The 23,118-nt window shown below is 37.8% G+C and overlaps 1 protein-coding gene across 3 annotated transcripts in view; it reads right to left on the minus strand.

Moving 5' to 3' along the window:
• The window catches only part of BRPF1 (bromodomain and PHD finger containing 1), a 32,244-nt gene that overhangs the window by 4,634 nt on the left and 4,492 nt on the right, over positions 1–23,118 (minus strand). For 2 of the 3 annotated variants that reach the window (XM_063426736.1, XM_063426737.1), the window contains exons 2-11: positions 21,600–22,208; positions 19,879–20,838; positions 16,499–16,655; positions 15,228–15,323; positions 14,442–14,573; positions 14,201–14,347; positions 9,649–9,961; positions 5,696–6,013; positions 2,002–2,295; positions 259–406 (exon numbers count right to left, since the gene is read on the minus strand). In XM_063426736.1, the coding sequence (XP_063282806.1) occupies positions 259–406; positions 2,002–2,295; positions 5,696–6,013; positions 9,649–9,961; positions 14,201–14,347; positions 14,442–14,573; positions 15,228–15,323; positions 16,499–16,655; positions 19,879–20,838; positions 21,600–22,198 (3,164 nt within the window). In that variant the 5' untranslated portion in view covers positions 22,199–22,208. Of the gene's footprint in view, positions 1–258; positions 472–2,001; positions 2,296–5,695; positions 6,014–9,648; positions 9,962–14,200; positions 14,348–14,441; positions 14,574–15,227; positions 15,324–16,498; positions 16,656–19,878; positions 20,839–21,599; positions 22,209–23,118 lie in introns of those variants that run through there. The other variant, XM_063426738.1, reaches the window with a different exon arrangement.

The raw sequence follows: 23,118 nt of genomic DNA on the forward strand, positions 1-23,118 counted from the left end.
TTTAATGTGAAAATTCTGCATTAGTGGCTTTGGCAAGTGGGCCAGTCCACATGAGCCTAGGGGACCAACAGTCTACAACCAAATGGCACAATAGCCACTACACTGGCATGTAGAAGTAAATGCGCCTAGACTGAGCATGTAAGCCTTTGACTTGTAGAGCTTCATGAGAAATCACCAACAGCTATGGTGTCAGAAGGCTGGTAGACCATGATAGAATGCACAATTCATAAAACTTGAATTCATAAAGAGTAGGCATACCTGGTCCTGTCGGAGGCAGCACTGCTGCTACTGCTGCTGCTAGACTCCGAATCGGAGCTGCTTCTGGGAAGGTTGCAATCATTACGGTAAACTAAGAAACTCTTTTTGACTTGCTGGTTACTGCCACTGAAGCCGTTCGTCGGTAAGTCTTTGGGAGAAACAGAAGAGGGGAAACCAGCCCCAGAATGATGGGTCATTGCATTCTCATTTATTCTGGAATGTGAGGCAAATGATAATCACACAGTACAACATATTCCCCATGAGTCACTAAAACAGCTAAACACAATGTAGAGGGCTTGACTGATGTTACATTGCTACGCCTGTTAATAATTCTAGCAATAGACTGTAATTCTTTATTAAGATGGACCATGTAACATTCCACAGCCAAATACAAAAATCACTGTTTTCTCAATTGGGGTTTATCTAAAATATATTGCAAAAATGTTATCTTGTCCGCAGAGCCTGCAAGCCCTTCCTTCTAACTCAGCCCAGGTTTTCTGTAACTGTCACATCACAGACTTCCCAATGCAGCTGAATGAGAAGCCTTTGCGAGGCAGGTGCTCTTGGCAATTGCTCCTTCTTGAGTTTATTTTTACTGAGCTAACCAAAGCAGGAAGTAACAGGACTAATTGTCTGATTGAAAGCTGTGGGGAGGGGGGAATGTCCCTTTAAGTGGTTATTTGTGTTGTCAGCTTATTGACATTTGTAAGAAAACAAAGCCTGGGACCAGGTGTTGACCAAAGCATTGTCGGGTAAAAGTCACTTTTTAAGGCATATACGGTGCAAAGCATTGTGAGTCCAGTTTCAGACTCATAGTGACTGCTCTGCCTTCTATAACCTGCACTATAGACTTAACGCCTCTCTGGGGGGTAAAACACAATAATATTGTAAATATGTGCACTAAAGTGAAAAAGCGAAGGATTTATATATACTGTAACTGCCTTTTGATGTTTAGGCAGTTTACGATCCCCTCCCAAAAACTTAAAGGAACAATATAGTCACCTAAATAAAGCAGTTTTAGTGTATAGATCCTTCCCCTGCAATTTCACTGCTCAATTCACTGTCATTTAGGAGTTAATTCACTTTGTTTATGTTTATGCAGCCCTAGCCACACCTCCCCTGGCTATGACTGACACAGCCTGCATGAAAAAAAAAACTGGTTTCACTTTCAAACAGATGTAATTTACCTTAAATAATTGTATCTCAATCTCTAAATTGAACTTTAATCACATACAGGAGGCTCTTGCAGGGTCTAGCAAGCTATTAACATAGCAGGGGATAAGAAAATCTTAATTAAACAGAACTTGCAATAAAGAAAGCCCAAATAGGGCTCTCTTTACAGGAAGTGTTTATGGAAGGCTGTGCAAGTCACATGCAGGGAGGTGTGACTAGGGCAGGGATGTCGAACATGCGGCCCCCCAGATGTTGCTGAACTACAACTCCCATGATTCCCTGGCTATCTGTTTCATTGAAAGAATCATGGGAGTTGTAGTTCAGCAACATCTGGGGGGCCACATGTTCGACATCCCTGGACTAGGGTTCATAAACAAAGGGATTCAACTCCTAAATGGCAGAGGATTGAGCAGTGAGGCTGCAGGGGCATGTTCTATACACCAAAACTGCTTCATTAAGCTAAAGTTGTTCAGGTGACTATAGTGTCCCTTTAAACAAGATTACATTATTTAGAAAAACACATTTATCAGAATTAATGCATGGTGAATATTTGTGCTTGATCCAACTCACCCAAAGATCTTTCTTCTGCTGACTTATCACTGTCGCTGTCACTGTCTGAGCTGGAAGTTGGACGTGGACTTCGGCCTCTTTTACGTAGTCTCTGTGACCCCCCAATAATTGAAAGCTGAGGTGGCCCTATTGGGCTGCTGATCTGGCTTGATGCCAGCTGGCTGTCTCGGTTTTTAGGTGGCCTCCCTGGTCGCTTTGGAGGTCCAGCAGTTTTTGGGTTCTTCTTGGAGAAAAGGACAGAGGTCCTTCTACCAACTTCATGTGCAGGGGTGGCGGAAGTGTTTGGGCCAATTCCTGAGAGGAGAAACAGAGACAGGTAGAGATAGCGCAGAATTTTAAGGCACAGGGAGCAAGGAGGAGGATTTTTATTTTGTTTTCAGTATGTCACAAAGGGAGAAATACAGACGGTTGGGACAAAAGAGGAGAGGGAAGAACATGAATGTATGTAATTTCTTTAGGTAAATATCAAAACAGCTACCAAAGCTGGATAAAAGGTTACAGAATGTGTTTTCTGCAGATCTACAATATATGGCTGTGCTTGTGTGTGAAGCGCTGAAAGAAAGAGGCATATCTCCCTGCGCACCAAAAACACAAAAGGGGCAAATGGTAAGTTTTAAATAAACACACTTTATTGATAGAAAGAAAAAAAAAAACATTACCCAAAAAGAATTTTCAGAATATACAGTCCTTGATTACAATAATATATATATGTATAAAAAATAAAAAAAGGACGCACTGAGTCTAAGACAGAAAAATCCCCACCCCATAAAAATAAAATAAAAAAAATGTACAACAATACTGTTAAGAAAACAATGGCATTTACAAATGGTGGACACACCAATTATGATCTAGATCTTTATTTCTTGTTTCTAGCATGTGATACATTGAATGCCTTTTCTTACACAGTAGAAGTAGTATATAGATACACTGAATCAACTATTGCTGTACTTTGTTTTAATTGCTAGTGCTGTGTAAAACACAAGCAGTTATTCCAGGGGTAGCCAGCTGGCGTGCTCTGTATACCTCATCAAATTACATTAATCTTAGGCATAGAGACTTTGGTTTACCAAGATACAGCAAAGGATCACATCTTTGAAACTAAAGCATTTTCTAAGGGTTACCACTAGTCTGGGCATTGCACTGTAAAGAGAATGCCACTGCATCTGTGTGTTTATTCTTCCAAAGGATTACATCCAAGAAGAACAAAGACATTTCACAGCATGGATATCTACATGGTTAAGAATTTAAATTCGGAGGTTGTTACAATCACATTCGTCAGGAATAAGAAACCCTGTACCCTTTTTATGTAGCATTGTCATATTGTGTGGATTCTTTCCACCTGAAACATCATTTCACAGCTATCATAATAGTTTTCAGACCTCTATGGCCTAACATTATGCGGTCTTGTATGGAACAAGAAACATGCTAAGTGCTGAATATTTTTTCTATCCCTCAACCCTATACTGTACATAAAGACATGGCTATTTACAACAGTAGTAATTCAAAATTGACCACAAGGCCTGGAAGAAAAAAAAAGAAAAAAAAAAGAAAAAGGAAATAAATTAATGTCCCACATATCTGTGGTTACCAAAGTCACCTCTCAATGAGGCTGAGTCTCTGCGAAAATGCAGAAATTAAAGTGGATGCTACCAGGTTTGTAGTAGTAGGTAAGCATGCTTCTAAACTCTTTAAAAATAAAAAACACACACCCAAGGGAAGCAAAAATGTACAATGCAAATACAGTACAGAGGGAGTACAATATGTACAGTGTATATAATCAACAATCACAGTCGTTAAACCCTTTTCTGTCAATATGTTTCTAATGTATCCAAATCCAGTCTCTCCAATTTCTCGAACATTACATAATTCTATCGTGAACAGTTTCCAACACGGAAGAGAGATTGTTACAGTTTTCAATACTTGCCATGATTGGCATTCTACTGCACGCCATTATAAACATTTATTGAAATTAGCTTGGCTCACTCGCCAATTCCCAACCAGTAGTAAATCTATAGATCCTCTTTTTTCGCAACCAGATTGTGCATGTTATTCTTACTCGACAAACAAACAGGAAAATATACAGTGTCAGAGTTAGCCCTTTTACTAAAGGGATAGGAGACGATTTCAATCAGCATTTTAAATACGAACGCCTCTTCCTGAAACTGAATAGGCCACAGTATATAGAGCTCATATGTTGGATAGCAAACAGGTTTTGTAACTACAACTCCCACAACACTTTGCTAGGCTAACACATGCTCAAGTGCTTCTCTTGTCAGACTGTATAACATCTATAATTACACCAAATCCCAATATAATCATTACTATAAACCACAATGCGCTACAATGGGTTAATCTCAACATTCTTTTTACAGGTTGCATCATTTAAGCAACACTCTAGACCATACTCGGTAAGTCGCAGAGATGCGAGAGAGCTAAAGTGTCAACACATTTTCCTTGATACAGTGTGCATAAAACGCAAAGGCAGGCAACCTGCAGCTGCTTACAGTGCACAGTTGTTTAAGACTATTACAAAATCACAACAGAATTGGAATGATTGAGGTTACCAGTTGTTAAAATGTAGCCCCTATGCATGGTGTTTTTGTTGGTGGATTTAACACTAACAATACAGTATTCATGATAGTTTATAAATCTAGGATTTTGTTTCTGTCCAACAGTCCCACTGTCAGAGATATCCTCAGCTCCTGGTCACTGACTAACTCACCTGTACTAAAACATGGTTATCATTCACTGTCCATCAAATAAATGTTAAACCATTTTAACACTGAAAAGATGCCTTGACTGCCCACAGTCCAGCCCCTACAGGAGGCGTGGCTAAGGCAGAGAGATTACACACTTCCTTGTAGCCATACCGATTCATACCAGAATGGACACCGTGATAGGCTAAAAGCTTTCAGCTGACACTCTCAGCCAATCACAGTTGCCCACTGCTGCTCAGGCTAATGCTTCCTTATTAGCCTGAGTAGCATAGAGGGGATGGGCTGCTGGGAACTATCATACAGCATTAAAAGGGACACTGTAGATACTGTAAATGCTTCATCTCATTGAAGTTGTAATAGAGTCTGAAGTTTCTTGGCACTGTTCTTCCACTCAGAATTAAACTGTTTTTAATGTTTTAATGCTAAATGATAAACTCAGCAACCCATCCTCTATTTTCTGTTTGGGCCAATGCAGAAATATCAGTCTGAGCAACACTTGGAAGCTGTGATTGGCTGAGAGTGTCAGCTGAATGGTTGCCTATGACAGCGTCCATTGCAGATATGAATCGGAAGTTTGTAATCTCTCCCTGGACTGAAATAACACAGTATGATGGGAGAGTGCCAGGGTATTCCAGGGATTATGATCATTTCAATGAGGTGGAATGGTTACCAGTGCCCATTTAAATTCTGTCCTTCCTGATGGCATAAAAGTAAAGTAGAATTTTCAATTTCAGGAAGAGGCTATGTATCAACTCTTAAAATTATTTATAAGTGATTTCTCTTTTTAATGTGAAAGGGGAGTGCACAAGTTGCAAGCTTAAAAGAAATTTAAAAAAAAAGTGTAAAATGAAACAAATGAAAAGTGCCATACAAAAAAACACCACAAACACACAAATGTAAACAGATTCAAATCTACACAAAGCTGCAGAAGAGGCCCCTGAGATAAGAAAGCAGTCTGAACTAACACAGGTCAGTACCTTTCCCCGTCTCCTGACTGCTGCTCTCTTCTGCAGCACTGTCCGTCTGTCCATCCTTCTCCGAAGGACCGTGCAAAGGCATAGCTCCTCGCCCTGATGAGCCGTGTCGGCCCATGCCACCATCCCTACGGGATTCTTGCTGATGAGCCATTTTCCTGCGGATGGACGTAATCTCCTTGCGGATCATCTTGGCACGGCGGGCTTTCCCTACACTTTGCTTGCTTGCGTTGACCTCATCCAGCCGCGCCAGCTGAAACTTTAACTGTTCTTCCAAAGTTTGATGTTTTCTGTTGTCAGATTGAGGAGTCCGTTCAAAATCTGGTAAAATATATATAGGTTTTAAATATCATTATTTCAAGTAGATATATACATTATTGCAAACAACCCAGAGAAATATAAGGCAGTTAGTAGTACTAGTTGATCAGTTAGTTCAAGATTTTTGGGGCACTCAAAAACTGGTAACAACAAAAAAAAATATGGAGAGAAGTGCACCCCATATGCATTGATCAACACCTTTATCCCCTCAAGGTCTAAAGATGGTATTATTCTTTTAAAACTTAACAGCCTAGAAATAACATATCATAATGTAATGCCCAACTATTTTAAAGGTTGCAGGGTTGTCAAGAGTTAACAATGTATGAAATCCATGGATCTTTAGAGGCCAGTTTGTGATAAGTTCTGTTTTTTGTCCCTTGTGAAATTGATGCTACACAATAGTTAAAGGGACACTATGGTCACCAAAACAACTTTAGATTAATGAAGCAGTTTTTGTATATGGATCATAACTCTGAAGTCTCACTGCTTAATTCTCTGCCATTTTGAAGTTAAATCACCTTTGTTTGTCTATGCAGCCCTAGTCACCCCCCCCCCCCTGGTTTTGAGTGACAGACAGCATGAAAAAAAACCAACTGGTTTCATTTTCAAATCAGATGTAAACTATAGAACGCTTTTTTCTCCAAGCTATTAACAGAGCAGGAGATAAGAAATTCTTAAATAAACAGAATGTGTAATAAAGGAAGTTTAAACAGATTTATCTTTACAGGAAATGTTTAGGAAGGCTGTGCACGTATGTTACTTGCAGTGAGGCGTGACTTCCGCTGCATAAACAAAATGATTTAACTCCTAAAAAGCAGTTAATTGAGCAGTGAGACTGCAGGGGCATAATCTAATTTAGCGTAATTAACCCTTTAAGTCCGGAGGGCATACATTTACGTCCTTTTAAAAGCGGCTCTAAACGCCACAGGACGTAAATGTACGCCCTCCGTTTTTTTTTTACTTACCCAGGGAGCTCCCCCTCGGCAGATCTTCCTCCTCCGGTCCCCCCCGGTCATGTGAGAGTGAGGTCCTTGCGAGGACCTCACAATCACATGGTCGGTATAGCTGGCTTCTGTATTGCCAGCAGGGGGACTAACTGTAATGACAGTTGGTCCCCCTGCTGGCTGAAAATAAAATAAAATAATGTTAAATAAGTGTAAAAAAAATAATATATATACTTAGATCATATATATATATATATATATATATATATATATATATATATATATATATATATATATATATATATATATATATATACACACATATACACACACACACACACATACACTGTCTAGGTGTATTTTAATATTAATATATATATTAATATCAAATTACACGTAGACTGATACTGATTAAATATATATATAATTATTGTTATATATATATTTATAAATAATATAAAAAAATAAATATGTAAATACGTAAAAAAATTAAATAAAAATTAAAAATAAAATATTAAAAAATATATAATGTGTTTTATTTCGTTCTAACTGTATTGTGATATTAATATATATTTATATCAAAATACACGTAGAACGAAATATATATCTATATACATAAATATATACGTATATATCACTATATATATATATATATATAAATATAAATAAAAATATTTTAAAAAATATATATATATACGTATATATATACATATATTCATATATTAATTCTACACATATATTTATGTAATAATTTTACATAATTAGGTATCCTAATTACTTTCGGCATGGGTTGTCAGGCAGGTCCCGCTAATTGTAATAAAAGGGAATTTAATTTGCTAGCACTATATTTAACCCTATAACTTTCCAAGACACCATAAAACCTGTACATGGGGGGGGGTACTGTTTTACTCGGGAGACTACGCTGAACACAAATATTAGTGTTTCAAAACAGTAAAATGTATTACAACGATGATATCGCCAGTAAAAGTTACGTTTTTTGCATTTTTCACGCACAAACAGCACTTACACGGACGATATTATTGCTGCAATACTTTTTACTGTTTTGAAACACAAATATTTGTGTTCAGCGAAGTCTCCCGAGTACAACAGTACCCCTCATGTACAGGTTTTATGGTGTTTTCAAAAATTACAGCGTCAAATATAAGGCTTGTGTTTCATTTTTTTCACTTTAAAATTCGCCAGATTGCTTACGTTGCCTTTATGACCCTATGGTAGCCCAAGAATGAAAATTACCCCTATGATGGCATACTATTTGCAATAGTAGACAACCCAAGGTATTGCAAATGGGGTATGTCCAGTCTTTTTTAGTAGCCACTTAGTCACAAACACTGGCCAAAATTAGCGTTTTTTGCATTTTTCACACACAAACAAATACTAACGCTAACTTTGGCCAGTGTTTGTGACCAAATGGCTACTAAAAAAGACTGGACATACCCCATTTGCAATACCTTGGGTCGTCTACTATTGCAAATGGTATGCCATGATGGGTGTAAATTTATTTCCTGGGCTACTATACAGTCTCAAAGGCAACGTAACCAATCTGGCGAATTTCAATTTAAAATGTAACACGCTATATTTGACCCTGTAACTTCCCAAAACACCATAAAACCTGTACATAGGGGGTACTGTTTTACACGTGAGACTTTGCTGAATACAAATATGTGTATTTTATTGCAGTAAAAGCAAACAGTATTATGACATTGACAGTTAAAATGTCATGTAGAACTAAAAAAAATTAAAAAAATCTTATTTTCTCCCATTTTTTTCATATTAAATTATGTTTCATAGCTAAATATTTGATATTAAATGAAAGCCCTGTTTCCCCTGAATAAAATGATATATAATAAGGGGGGTGCATTTAATATGAAAGAGGTGAATTACGGTTGGACAGACATATAGCGCGCAAATGCCAGGTTTTGTTTACATTTTGTTTCGTTCACAACTTGTACATTTGGCTGCGGTCTTAACCCCTTAAGGACCAAACTTCTGGAATAAAAGGGAATCATGACATGTCACACATGTCATGTGTCCTTAAGGGGTTAAGCTAAAGTTGTTTTGGTGACAATAGTGTCCCATTAATGCTGCCATGGTTTCATCAAGAAAAATTATTTACTCAGAAATTCGTTGTCACTTAAAGATTAGGTAATGTGTCAATGCAAAGTACTTTCACCAGTACAGCTCATTGTAGCTATTAAAGTTCAAGGAGTATTTTAATGCCCATCTTACAATTTAGAAAAAGTTTTGAACAGATCAGAAAAAATTTAAATGTCCCAGCAATCAAAGCCCAGCAACACTGCTTCTGCTCCGATTTGGTGGAATTTCACATTATACTTCTAAAGCAGTCTATGCTTGGATGGCAATCAAAGGCTACAAGTACAAGGCAAAGCTGCTCAAAGCCTTTCATTGCTGTTCAAGGTTGAACAGCTTCAGATAAATAATGCACAAGTAGAATATGTGGACATTGGGTCCAGAGAAGCCACATCTCTTTTCAAAAGGTTTACAGAAATAACTGCTCACATACCCTTTTCACCGTAACCACTGCAATACCTTACATAACATGTCTATTAAATTCCCAAAGTTACCACTTCACCTCCATCAGACACACTCTGTGATAACTCACCCTTTTAACAGAATTAGTTTTCCCCAACTATTTTGTGTTCAACTATCACTTACCATTTTTCCTGCTGTGACGGCCAATCTCATTTCCCGTAGAGACTTGGGGCAAATGCATTCCGGTCTCAAAATCAATGCCAATCTTCTCAGCCTGGCGACGAGCTTGTCGAAGCACAGCTTGCCCCTGTTCCTTGAGACGGGCAGCTGCTCGGTAGAAGATAGTATCTTTAGAGTTGTACTTTATGCAATTTCCGACTATCAAATTGAAGTCTTCCTCGAACTGATCAAAGTTTTGGTAGCGCAATGCCTCTAAATTACGTTTCATTGTCTGAAAGTCCATGGGCTTTTTGATATGTTCTAGGTAGTCAGGTACCTTTGGAAAAAATAAGAACAGCAGCTAATAAAAAGAATTGATGCAAGAAATGCGGATTTGGTTTATTTTTAGCATGTTAGACTTTTTAAAAAGTTACTTACAGCAGATGTTTGCCCAGATCTGCTGAAAACCAAGATCCATGATATAACAAATAGATGTAAGCTCCAAAACAACTAACTTTTAACAAAGATCACTTTCAACAATATCCCTTGCTGGTTTTCTTCCCCACTATAATCAGTTGCCCCAAGCTCATACAAAGACTTGTCCACAACAGAAATCTGTAGAATCCAGATGTCTAGACTCAAAATCCAGTACTGGCAGGGATATTCACTATGGGAATTCAAAGTGAATTTCAAATTTAAAGATCAAATTAGCTGAACTGGAAATATCATCCGAGTCACCTACACTACCAGTTTGGCCTTAAATTTTCAATTCACTTCTAAATCTTTCTTTAGTAAAAAGCCATGTGAGTGTAAGATAAATATTACACAGGGGGATAATATCCTCTTACCACACAGAACTCAACATAATATTATTGAAAGGTCATGATGAATGGCTATAGAAAAATAAATCTATTTAATTGGATAAAACTATGCTATTGGATATGCCATTTAAGAACAACCTTTAGTATTCAAGTTTATAGACACGGTTAGCTGATGCATACTGTATGTTTCAAGAGGGTTAATAAAAGTTACCATAACACTGAGAAAAGAGCATGCGGCTAAAAAACAGGGACCCTTTGGGGTGATTAATGCAAATAATGCATTACCAGTCCAGCTCTGTATATTTGTTATGATGCATCGAACAACCTCGCACTGTCCCCTGGTTAAATGTCAAATCATTTAAGAACAATTTGACATAGAACTTCCTGGTCTTCCTGGCACCTGTAGACCATTAATAATGTGGAATTAACACTTTGCTTTAACAATTTTGTCCAACCTTTCCTGTTTCCAGTCCTCTCAAATAATCACTGCAGTCCAAGTTGGACAAAATGAAGATTGATTTAATATATCGTGCATTATCAATGCAGCCAACAAGAGGTGTGCTGGAGGAAGAGCCATAGTTTATACCGAATGGTACCTACACTTTAAGCTACAGAAGCCAGATGCCAAACTTGCCATCCATTCATTGGCTGAGCGCATTAACAGACCACTCAGCCAGAAATTGACATTAGTCAGCCCATACACGAATGATGCTGCAAGCTGTGACCAATGCAGAGCCTATATTTTGTAATTCTGTTTGGAAATATTCTCCAACTCAGCTGTAATAACAGCTTAACAATTTCTAACTTTATTTTGAGATTCAGTTTTCAATTTAGTGCTCACCATATAAACCCCACTGAGTAACTAGAAAGGCAAAAAAATGCAGCTTATATATATTTATTTTCACAAAACAGCATTCAGTATGCAAGTTACTGAATATTCCTGTTCTGCAAAGATAAAAATAAAATCTAAGCATTCTGAGGTAATAGACACAAAGTTAAAAATAGTTACACCCATCACGTGGCATCGGCTAAGCAGCCCACAGGGATGCTCCGAACGCGTATGAAACGCTTGCAGTAACCACATTATTTGGTGTCCTTCTGGCATTCATAGTCAATCCAATCGTTAATTGCTCTTTTTACTTTACAGAGTACTAGATATCTACATTTGGACTAAACTACCATTATTACATTACTCTAATTAACATGTCTGCCAACTCATACCAAAGCATTGCCTCTACTTTTTCAAAGCTACGTCCCTTAAAGGGACACTATAGTCACCAGAACAACTACAGCTTATTGCATTTGTTCTGGTGAGTAGAATCATTACCTTCAGGCTTTTTGCTGTAAACACTGTCTTTTCAGAGAAAATGCAGTGTTTACATTACAGCCTAGTGATAACTTCACTGGCCACTCCTTAGATGGCTGTTAGAGATCCTTCCTGGGTCATGGCTGCCTAAAATGCATCCAAACATTCAGTATCTCCTCCCTCTGCATGCAGACACTGAACTTTCCTCATAGAGATTTATTGATTCATCTCTATGAGGAGATGCTGATTGGCCAGAGCTGTTTGAATCATGCTGGCTCTGCCCCTGATCTGCCTCTTTGTCAGTCTCAGCCAATTTTATGGGGAAGCATTGTGATTGGATCAGACTACCACTTCTGCTGTCAGCCGGCAGTGGGCAGGTCAAAAGGAAACAGGGACAAAGCTTGCAGGTGCAGGCTTGAATACAAGTAAGATTTTTCTATGTTTAGGATAGCATGAGGCGGACAGGGGGGCTAGATGGTGGTTTTAACCCTATAGGGTCAGGAATACATGTTTGTGTTCCTGACCCTATAGTGCTCCTTTAAACCTCAAATGCCAGAACATGTTACACAATGAGACGTAATGACCGCTCAATCACTCATTGACATATCCTGCATAAGCAAGTTTAATTAATCTACTCTAACAATAGTGCAGTACCAGCTCAAGAAATGACCCTGTCTGCACTAAACTACGTCTAAGCCTGGTCATATAAAAATGTTAATTTTTAAGTTGCCTAGCATGTACTATAAGCGTTGAACTCTAATCTATACTACTATCACAGACAGCTAGAAAAGCCTGTATCTTATATGCTTTGTCTCTCCACGGTCTATCCCTCCTATTACTATAAACCAACAATTGTGCGGTCTATTCATATGCCATGTCATACTTATAATGGCTGTTATCACTTTGCCTGCGACTGCTCTTGTAGCTGAGCAAGCCTACTGTTATTTCATGCACAACAAAAATTTATAAAAAAAAAAAAAAAATTAAAAATAGTTACACCTACAGGAAAATCAGGCTTGTTATCTTAAGATAACATTCTTATTTAAAAAAATATATATATATATATATATGTTATAATGTGAATTTTATTCTTACTGTTCCCATTGGATATATAAGGGTATAACCATTATGCAGTTCCTTAACAAACAAACAAAATATTTAAAAGAATAATATAAGCATTGGGCAACTGTTTTTTTCAATTAATTAACTGTTTATACTGGTTATATAAGTTGGTCACAGTAAGATAAATTTAATTCATTGTTTTATTAGTGTTGTGATTAATCAGGAGATTTAATGCACAATGGCTGGCTGATCAGGATGTCTCAAAAGAAAACATGATGTAAAATCCCTTTAGTAACAAGTCCGGACTGTCAAGCAGACAGCCGGGAAAGTTTCCTGCCTCATTCGTTTGGAACTGTACTTTAAAGTACGTGAGTGGATTCAATGCTTCTCTATGAGAAGTATTGTTGCTATATTGCAGGATTTGATGTTCAGTGGCAAGTAAAAATACCACCCTGGTGAGTAGAAACTCACCCTGGTAAGTGAGCCATGGACTCTCTATGCTCGCAGTGGAGAGTAAATTTACTTGTCCTACACTGGTAACATACGACATGAATTTTTAAGCCCTGCTTTAAAAAGAGGGAGAGCAGAAAAGATCTCCCACAGGAGGTCCCTCTGTTCTCCTTCCATAGCAACCGCACTGCATGCTCTGTGGTTGCTATGGGAGTATAGTAACGGAGTGATGTGACGGCCTGCTGGCCCATGTCACAATATTTGCCTGCATCCCAAGCAAGGCAAAGAGTTCGATGGCAAGGAGGAACAAAGTGGCGCTGGAACAGAGGAAGAGTGAGTAAAACTTGATGTATTCAATATATATGGGGGCGATTTAAGGTAAGTGGTACATTTTTTCCATTACATGTTCACTTTAATCAAGGTTTATCTTTCCTGTATTGTCGTCATCTAAGACAGTTAGGAGGGTGTATGTTTATATTTATGTAAAACAGTATATTTGAATTGTGTTTTATGAGTTATGTTCCACAACCAATCATGTATTATGAAATACATTTAAATAGCTCCACAGGGATACCAATTATTTTTATTTTCCGTTTGAATTCAAAACTGCATTTCGAATAGCTGCTTTTTGGTCTGAGTCAATCTTAGCACGGATATTAATTCAAGGCATAGTATCTGATCAGGAAATGCCCAGAGGAGAAAAAAAAATACAAATAGCTGCAAAAAATGCAGACATCCTGTAGAACTAAATTGAAAAGAAAAAAACGAAAAAAAAAAAAACTAAACTCTTTAAGTGTTATATTTTGCTTGCATTTTGAAAAACATACTTAATGCCATGTATGAATTTACGTTGTAAATAACAGAAAATTCAGAACATAAAATGCACACTGTCGAACATGAAGTATAAAAATAAAAGAGGATGAGGTGGTATTCTTACTTCGTAGATTTCTGTTACCTCTGACAGAGGGACTGGCTCAGTGAATATATTATTTGTATCTTTCTCCTCTAACTGTTCTAATGTTCTTCTCAAAAGAATGAGAAATGGAGTCAGCTGCACCTCAAGTGCCAACTGCTGAACCTTAATCTGCAAGAGAAAGAAACGCTTTAGAATTAGCCGAGAGAGACCAGTGAAAGAAAACAGGAAAATACGATTTAGCTGGAGGATTGTGGTCGATTACCGTTTCTCTTTTCAGCTTTTCTCGTTTCCGTATTAATTCTACCAGCAGACGTGCCCGCTCCAGATCGTGTCTCAATCTCTGCCATGATTTCAGCTGTTCCTTTAACACCCAGTTCTTGTCACTGGAGTCATTCTATTAAAAAAAAGAGTGGACATGCAAAATTATTTACCCTTTGCGAACCATACCCTCACTCAATAATTGTATTTTAACAAGTGTTAATAAAAAAATAAAAAAAATAACAAGTCTTGAATCATGAGTTCTTAGTAGAAAGCAATTCATCTTAAAGGTAATTACGCATTAAAGGAATAGATTCAAATAATTCTCTCCTAACTACATTGCCCTAAATGAGGGGAATTGATCCTTGGGTTCTCCAGTTGTTGGATTACTCGTTCTCATATTTCTTGGTTAATCTGTGGGGAGCCATCTTTTGACACCACTGCCATAAATGGCCATGCTCTTTTGTCTTTCTGGTTATCTTTATGAATTTTCAGTGTCTTGTCACCATCTGCTGCAATACACATGCAGATATATTTCACCTCTCTCATAATATACTATTTTTTACATCATTTTTGCCTCCTAGTTCTTTTGTAGACTTTAGTCTTTGCAATTATAAAATGTTGTATTTTAATTATGGTTCTGTCACACAATGATTTACCCATATGCAGCCATGTTTTCTTTAAACCCATTTAAATATAAGAGGAAAGGGGAAAACCAAAAACTGCACTGAAAAAAAGAAAGAAAAAAAGAGAACCCTATATGTCTCCTCTGAGATTTCTCTCTTATCACCTTATGGGTTTGATCTCCAGACTCATCATTTGATTTAGCAATTGTTCCCAGGTGCACCGGTACATCATCAGGAAGAGGTATACGCCATTTCATTTCCTATTAGGTAGGGATACAATACATACAGATTGATTTCTATGATCATATTACTACACAATCTATTGCGTGATGCTCAGATTGAAAGCAAAAATCCATTATAAATTGATTTTTTTAAAAAAAGTTTTTTTCTTTTTAATTGCACTCTGCTCAGAAAAGGCAGACAACCCTGCCCAGACAGGAAACAACATGACTTAACACACAACATTGCAGAAGAATAAACAGAGCACTGATTCATTAGGAGACAGCGGTTAACATATATAGGAGTGGTGGCTGTTGGCAGGGTCTGTCAAGTGAGGCCTAAAACACCTCACACTAAGCTTTGACTTTCTGAACAGTGTTTCAGCAACAATAACCTACTTGCAGTCCCATGGCCCAGAGAATTTATATATATTTTTTTTTTTAAAGTAGCCATAAAATTAGTTTATAGTTATCTGAAATTAAACTGTTTTTGAAGAATACTCTGTGAAATTCTAGGTCTGACAACTGATTGTTAGGCTTTCGGGTTGGTCAAACCCCTCTCTACTCTGGGTTATCGAAAACAATTCACTTGTTTTACATGTCATTTTCAAATTTGTAGGCAGCCTACCCCTATTCTCGATCAGTCAAGTCACATTTTTTTTTTTTTAATTCTCTGATGCTATTTTGCATAGTTATGTACACAATAAGTTGCATTCTACATAAATCTGCAAATAGTGTTTATTGTGATACTGCATAAACAGACTTACATCTTGTTATGCATAGTGATATGTACTTTGAATCAGTGAATCACAGTGGGTTCTGATAAGGTGCAAACCTAGGGCAAAGTTCTAAACGAAACTACTGTAGGAAACATTCCATTGGTTGCCATGGTGATTTTTACACAGCTGTTCTTAACACAAAACACCTATAGTGTTATATCACCTCAGACAGGAAGAAGCACAGAAGGGGTTGCAGGGTGAGTTTGTGCCTGCAAGATTACCATCGTAGTAAAATAGATTTAAACAGACATAACGTATAGTTATACTACATTGACACAGGAGACATCAAACAACTAACACACAAAAGACATTACATCTTTTTCATTATAGACTCCCTTTAATTTAAGAGAAAGAAAAAAAAAAAAAAAAGAAGAAAGGGACTTATTTTCATGTTCAGCGCTTTTCTTAGCTCTAGGTACAGATGAGCTCTTTTCTGACCTGCTCACAGCTCCTTTGCGACTGTAAGTGAGTTTGCAGTCGACGCAACAAAGGCACTCCATTACGCGACTGCCTCTTTAGCGTCCAGTAACTGTGCAACCTCTGCATAAACTGACTTTTTCTCTGGATCGTCAACCGGTTTGTGATCTTACTGAGTCTGCAAAAAAGAAAAAACACAAAACACAAACACACATCAGAGATGACAAAGGGTGGAAAACATCAAAGTATTTTCAGAGGAATTTAAAGGAATCAATTTTGAGAGATGCTAAAGTGGCTTTAAAACAGGGAGTTTTGATTTTAAGTCTAGCCAAACCACATTGCTTCACTTAATTTCGAATTTTTATTAAGCAAAAATAAAAAAAAAGGATTGCGTGGGAATGTCCAGTTAATAACCTTTCACATAAGCCATAATGAATTGATGGGTATCAAAGAACACTCCAAGCACCATATCACTACAGCTCACTGCATTGGTTATGGTACCAGAAGAGTCTGCTGCCACCTTTAAGGTAAGGAGTCAAACTGTTTTAGAATAGTTTGACTTCTTACCTGGGATTCACTGGGCACCGTTGCCTACCTCCAATATCATTGTAGGAAAAATGTTTGCTTTCCCCAGCTGGTTCCTGCAATGCATGGCTAAGCTCAAAGGACATGAGTATACATTGATTGCAAAAGTATTAGTAAAGAGAAAAGAAGAAATGAGTGCCCTAAATGCATTTAAAATATAACCTTTAATAGTAATAATAAAATCTAGTATAAGTATCCATAATGAGGGTAATACTGAAAAAAATATAATAAACTAAGGTATATACACACTCTGGTAGGTAACAGTCAATAGGAAAATATGTAGAGAGACCATGTAGACATAACAATGATGGGATACAGGGCTAGGATAGGTCATGTTTCAAAGTATTCAGAGACCTTATCTAGTGGTATATGCAAGGGATCGTTTTGCAATCCACAATAGCTGGGTAGTTACCGCTAGCTATAAAAATGCGTGTACACGATAATACACTAAAAAAGTGAAACAGCAAGTTTGTCTACATATTTTCCTATTGACTGTTACCTACCAGAGTGTGTATATACCTTAGTTTATTATATTTTTGTCAGTATTACCCTCATTATGGATACTTATACTAGATTTTATTATTACTATTAAAGGTTATATTTTAAATGCATTTAGGGCACTCATTTCTTCTCTTTTTACTAATACTTCACCATTCCCTGGCTTAACCCCAACACTAGTGCTCCTTGAGCTTTCTCCTTCCTGCTTTGTCTTTTCCGTTGATTGCAAGCTTTAGTGGGTATGGTGCTTGGAGTGTTCCTTTAAACACTATAATGCATGGAGTGTAACTATATCAAGATTTGCATATGTATATAAATACCCTTGAAAGATTAACAGTATAAAAAGATTAATAGGAGAAAAAAAAAATGGAGGGGGTCAGTTGCTGATGTTCAGCTAGTTATGGGTTACACTACCATCTGCAATAATGACATTGTGGCATTACCTTTAAAAATGAAAAAAAGGTTGAAAAAGTTCAATAAACATTTAAAAAAAAAAAAATTCAAACAGCCTTTTCCTTTATTTACACGTAACTTGAGAGAGAGGAGTTGCAACCATTAAAACTCCTTCTTTTGTATATAGATTATAGACAGAATAATCCTTAAATTACTCTCAATGGTGGTAATAACACATGTGAAAGGAGCATTTTAATTAGCACCTCAGGGGACAAATTAATCTGCGATGGTATAAAAGCTCCTTTTCAGCCATGTAAATGCGGTCAATTCTTGTGGCACTTTCTGGGCATTGTATCATTCCAATGCAGGTATCAAAGAACAAATAGCAGTGTTTCAGGATACATGAAAAATGTTAATATGCTAAGAGCTGCATGATCTCAACATTAGCCTGTAAAAAGATGGCAATTTGATTGTCGGCATCATAAAAAAAAACACTTCATATGTGATTTGTAATGGGGCTATTCCCTGTTGTGTATCCCAGTGTCCATATCCTCAAATAAACAAATATATACTCCAAACAATGAACTTCATTGAATGTGGGTTTCATGAGTGGACCTGATCTACTAAGCAGTGCATTGTGAGTTTCTATTTTTTTTGGTCTATATTTTGCTGTGCTGGAACCACAGCAGTTTTGGCACATATGCTGCACTATTGTTAATCTTTTTATATTTTTAACACTGCAGTTACCACACACTTACTGATTTTTTTTTGTACACTTAAGAAAAAGGTCAGTCTGCACTGGTTGTCATGACAATTGCAAAGTGGCAGGGGATCAAAAAGAGCACTGTGCATCAAACTGCGATCGATTATGAATGCAGCCTGCCCAATCTCTGGTATTGGGTTGCCAAGGAAACATTTATCTACAGATAAGAGTTAACAGACAGTCTGGAATCTTGTACCTGTACAATGACAGAAGTACAGAATGCATGTCTCTGATCTACAATGAAATATATATATTTTTTATCTTTCAAATATAAGCTTATATCTTAAAGGGACACTAATAGATGTATTTATAACATTAGAACTTCCCTTTAATACCAATGATTGCTAAACATGTCACACCAGATTTCTGGAAAATATATTTCCATTGATGATCAACCGTCAGGCTGAGCATTCTGGGAAATGAGATGCCAAAGATTTAGGGTGCCAGAAACAGCCATCACCATGTGTTCTTGGCTCCACCAGCAGGTGAGTGTGCATGTACAAGCCATAGCATGCATTACAATATAAAAGCACTTATGGAGATGCATGTATCCTATTGCATCCAAACTTGCAAGTTCTCCCACATGACACAAGCAATCTAAGTATTTACTGTAATTAATAAACTGAAGACGCTCAGCAACAGAAAATATCAACAACCCTTACATTGCTAGAATGGTCATCTTGCTTGTGGCCATAAAACTGGGTGGCTTCAGGCACCCAACGTACTGCCTTCTAAATGCGCATTAAAAGTAACTTACAGTCAGGAGGAACAAAGTCACTTCCAAAGATAACAGTAGCTAATATTGCTATTGCAGGACTGCGCCGCGTAAAAGGAACACTAACTGAGATATACAGGGTTTTCATACATTGTAATTTTTTTTGTTTTGTTTTTTAAGCGGCACAGTCCCTGAAAAACCAACCCAGTTAGGAGATATATAGAAACAAAGTAGGGACTACTTTGTCTCTGTATTTGTCCTCCGTCTGACTTTCTTACTCAAGGCGGAGTCTAAGAGTAAATCCATACTGTCACCGGTGACAGTGTCTCTTTAAGAAAGAGGAAATACAGTTGGCACAGAAAAACAAGACATTGACACCTCCTCTGCAGGGGTATTTACTACATAATAACCGTGCAGTAGTAGAACAGGTATTGCACAATGTTTTACCTGTGTGGAGGAATGCAAGGGACAGACACAACAGGGGCAGCAGCTCTTTTCTCTGCAAGGATTTTTCTGGCTTTCTTCATTTTGATCCTTGATTTGGCTTTTGCCTTCTTCACTTTTTCAGAGCTCCAGCCTTTGCCATCTTCCTCTTCCTCCTCATCCTCTTCCTCTCCTTCACTGTGAGAGAGGGCTGGAAGTTTGCAGACAGACCCAGGAGGAGTATGGATATCACAGTACGCAGTCTTTCGGACACTGAAAGATGTCCCGTTGGCACCAGTCTCCCGCACTGGTTCCATTTTCATATACAGTCCAGCCTGTTGTGCACAGGTGACATGGAAGGCTGTGTAACAGTTTGCTTTGTGACACTGGATGCACGCACCCGAGCCACGCTGTTTGCAAATGTAGCACGTCAGCTTCCACCTCGCTGCTGGGATATGTTCAATGCTGTCTATAGGCTCCAGGAAGACTGTGTTTGCAAAACAAACCTCAGGTATCCAAAGGGCACACACCACGTGAGCCCAACGTCCATCGTCTGTCTGCTTAAATGCCCCTCCTTTATTTGGACAGAGTGCACAATCCACTGCTCTAGAAGGTGATTGAAGACATCTTCTACAAAGCCACTGGCCCTCTGGTATGTATGGGACCCCATAACACTCCTGGTGCACAGCTAAATTACACATGTCGCAGAACAATATAACATTACTGTTTTGGCATTCCCCATCATTACAGATACAACATACGGCATCCTCGTCAATTAATGTGTTCGGGTCTCCTTTGTTATGACTCTCAAAGTATGATTCTTTCTCCAGCCTGTCCATCAAGTACTCAAAGATCTCCTGTGGGATAGAGTTCACGCCTTCTGTCTTTCGTCGCTCATTCATGATATCGAGCCAAATATAATCCTCTTCATCCATGTCGTATTCTACTTCCTCATCCATCTCCTCTGTGGACTTCTCAATGTACCTAAATAACAGAAAAATAATCACTTACAAAACAGATCTGGGTGGTATTACTGCAGGAAAGATGCACAGAATAGAGGGCAAACATCAGGAGCATATCCAATCAGAATACGGATTTTGTCAGTGATTTTAAGTGGACTGACAACTTTCCAGCTCTATGTATGTACAAGTAGAAAACACACATCTACAGGGTAGATTTAAAGTAAAAGTAGCTAAAAGTAAAATACTCTCAGTAAGCTATGTTTTCAGTTCAGCTACTCTGGCTTTAAATTTGAATATCACTGTGAATTCTCACTTTAGTAAATAGCCAGGTAAGACTATAAGTTAAGTATTATGAAATAGAAATATTAGAAAATACCAGTTTTGTAAGAACACCTTATATTAAAATGTTTCTACTCTATGCGGAGGGCGACTCCAGGTTAAACCATATTTTCCAGAGCCTGGGTATAAGCTCCATGTCATATAAATACAAAACTGCACAAGTGTTTATTTAAAATGGACTGCACCAATAAATTTTTACTCATGCAGAACAATAACTTTACAGTTGCAAATTTCTCAGTAGCTTCGTTTATAGCATTTGAGCGCGTGTATGGCTACAGTACAAGCTCTTGATTAATAAATAATCATGTGTGTTTCCTCAATCCCTTACTAGTTGTACAGTGAGGTTATGCCTCCACATGACATAGAATCTTTACATGCAAAAAAAAAAAAAAAACATAGTAGCAGCAGATTTTTGGAGATTATAACTAAATAACGATAACTTACCTGTAATAGGAAGAAGGACGAGTTGGTGCATCTGGTGTGTCCTGATCTAGTTCTCGGTAGACTACCTCTGGGAGTTTTGGAGTGGTCCCTGTGGATGCACTATGGTGGTGGTGGTGGTTGGAGTCTTTTTTCTTCTCCTTGTTCTTGTGTTTCCCTGATTTGGGAGTGGTGGCAGGAGTCTCATTGTTTTCTTTGTTGCTGCCGTTTTCTGGCGTCTCCTCTGGCACTTCATCGTCCTCTGAAACAACGTCCAGGTTGTCAAAGATGCTTATACGATGAACCCTGCCATGTAGCTCTACTTCAACTAGCCTTTGCGCCTGTGCATAGGTCATCACCTCACGGCTGGGTGACTGAGATAATTCTGAGTGTGTAGGCGACTGTTTGTTTGCGGAGCGAGGATGGCGTCCTTTCTTTTTTGGTTTACGAATTGGGGTCTGCTGCTGAAGTGGTGGGTTGTCATGATCATAGTGATACAGGTGATATTCAATCCCACTGTAACTTTTGTATATCTTACGGCAGGTCTCTACAGGACACTCATAGGGTGGCTTGGTAGCCCTCAGGTTGTGGCAGAATGTCTTGACATCGAAGTCCACCCCCATTATGTTACATCTGCAGTAACAATAAAAGAACGGGAGATAAAGTCATCCAAACAAAACAGGATACATGACAAATAAATATAAAACAAGAATACAAAGTATTTAAAAATATAGTTCTTGATTTGGTCTTTGCCTTTTTCAAGTTTAAAACCATACCGATAACAGGTTAAACATGTTTGATTTGGGAGGTACTTATTGTTATCACTGTAAGAGTTCAAATTCATTAACTCACCTTTATTCCAGCGTAGGGAGATGATCTTCACTGTATTTCCAATCCGCCTCCTGCAAAGTCATAATTACTGACTTGCGTTCAATTAGTGGTGGTTTCTCACAGAACAGCATTGGAAAACACAGTGTATGCAGGGCAATTTCAGTAATCCACTGAATACTTCTCATAGATAAGTACTTACTTCCACTTTGAACTACAGTCTGCTTGACGGTTGGAATGTACTAAAGGGATTTATAAAAAGTGCAGATTTTTCTTGAAATTTGCACTTTTATAAAACAGGCATTCAGAGACATGAAGTTAAACACCTAAAGTTTAAGTGGTAGTTTTTTTTCCATACACAAAACACCACTCCCTTTTGTAGATGAAGAACAATACCATAAAATTATAATGAAGAAAAAAAAAAAAAAACTACTATTTTTGTTAAGTATAACCAACCCTGTAGCGTGATTTAAAATGCAGACCACAATAATATGCACCACTCAGTCTATTTCCAGTAGATCTAAAATCTGATTTATGTCTGAATCTGTGAGCAATTGATATTTGCAAAGATTATTTAAAATATGCACTCTAAGAAACATAACCAGGACAGCTCACTGTAGTGGTTAAGACGTGGAGCCTCTAGGCGTTGTCTCCCCCAGTGTGCATCAAACCACTATTGAGTGGTTTCACAAAATTAAAGGCTCTCCTAGCAACT

The sequence above is a fragment of the Pelobates fuscus genome, chromosome 7 (genome assembly GCF_036172605.1).
Source record: "Pelobates fuscus isolate aPelFus1 chromosome 7, aPelFus1.pri, whole genome shotgun sequence".
NCBI classification, from domain to species: Eukaryota; Metazoa; Chordata; class Amphibia; order Anura; family Pelobatidae; genus Pelobates; species Pelobates fuscus.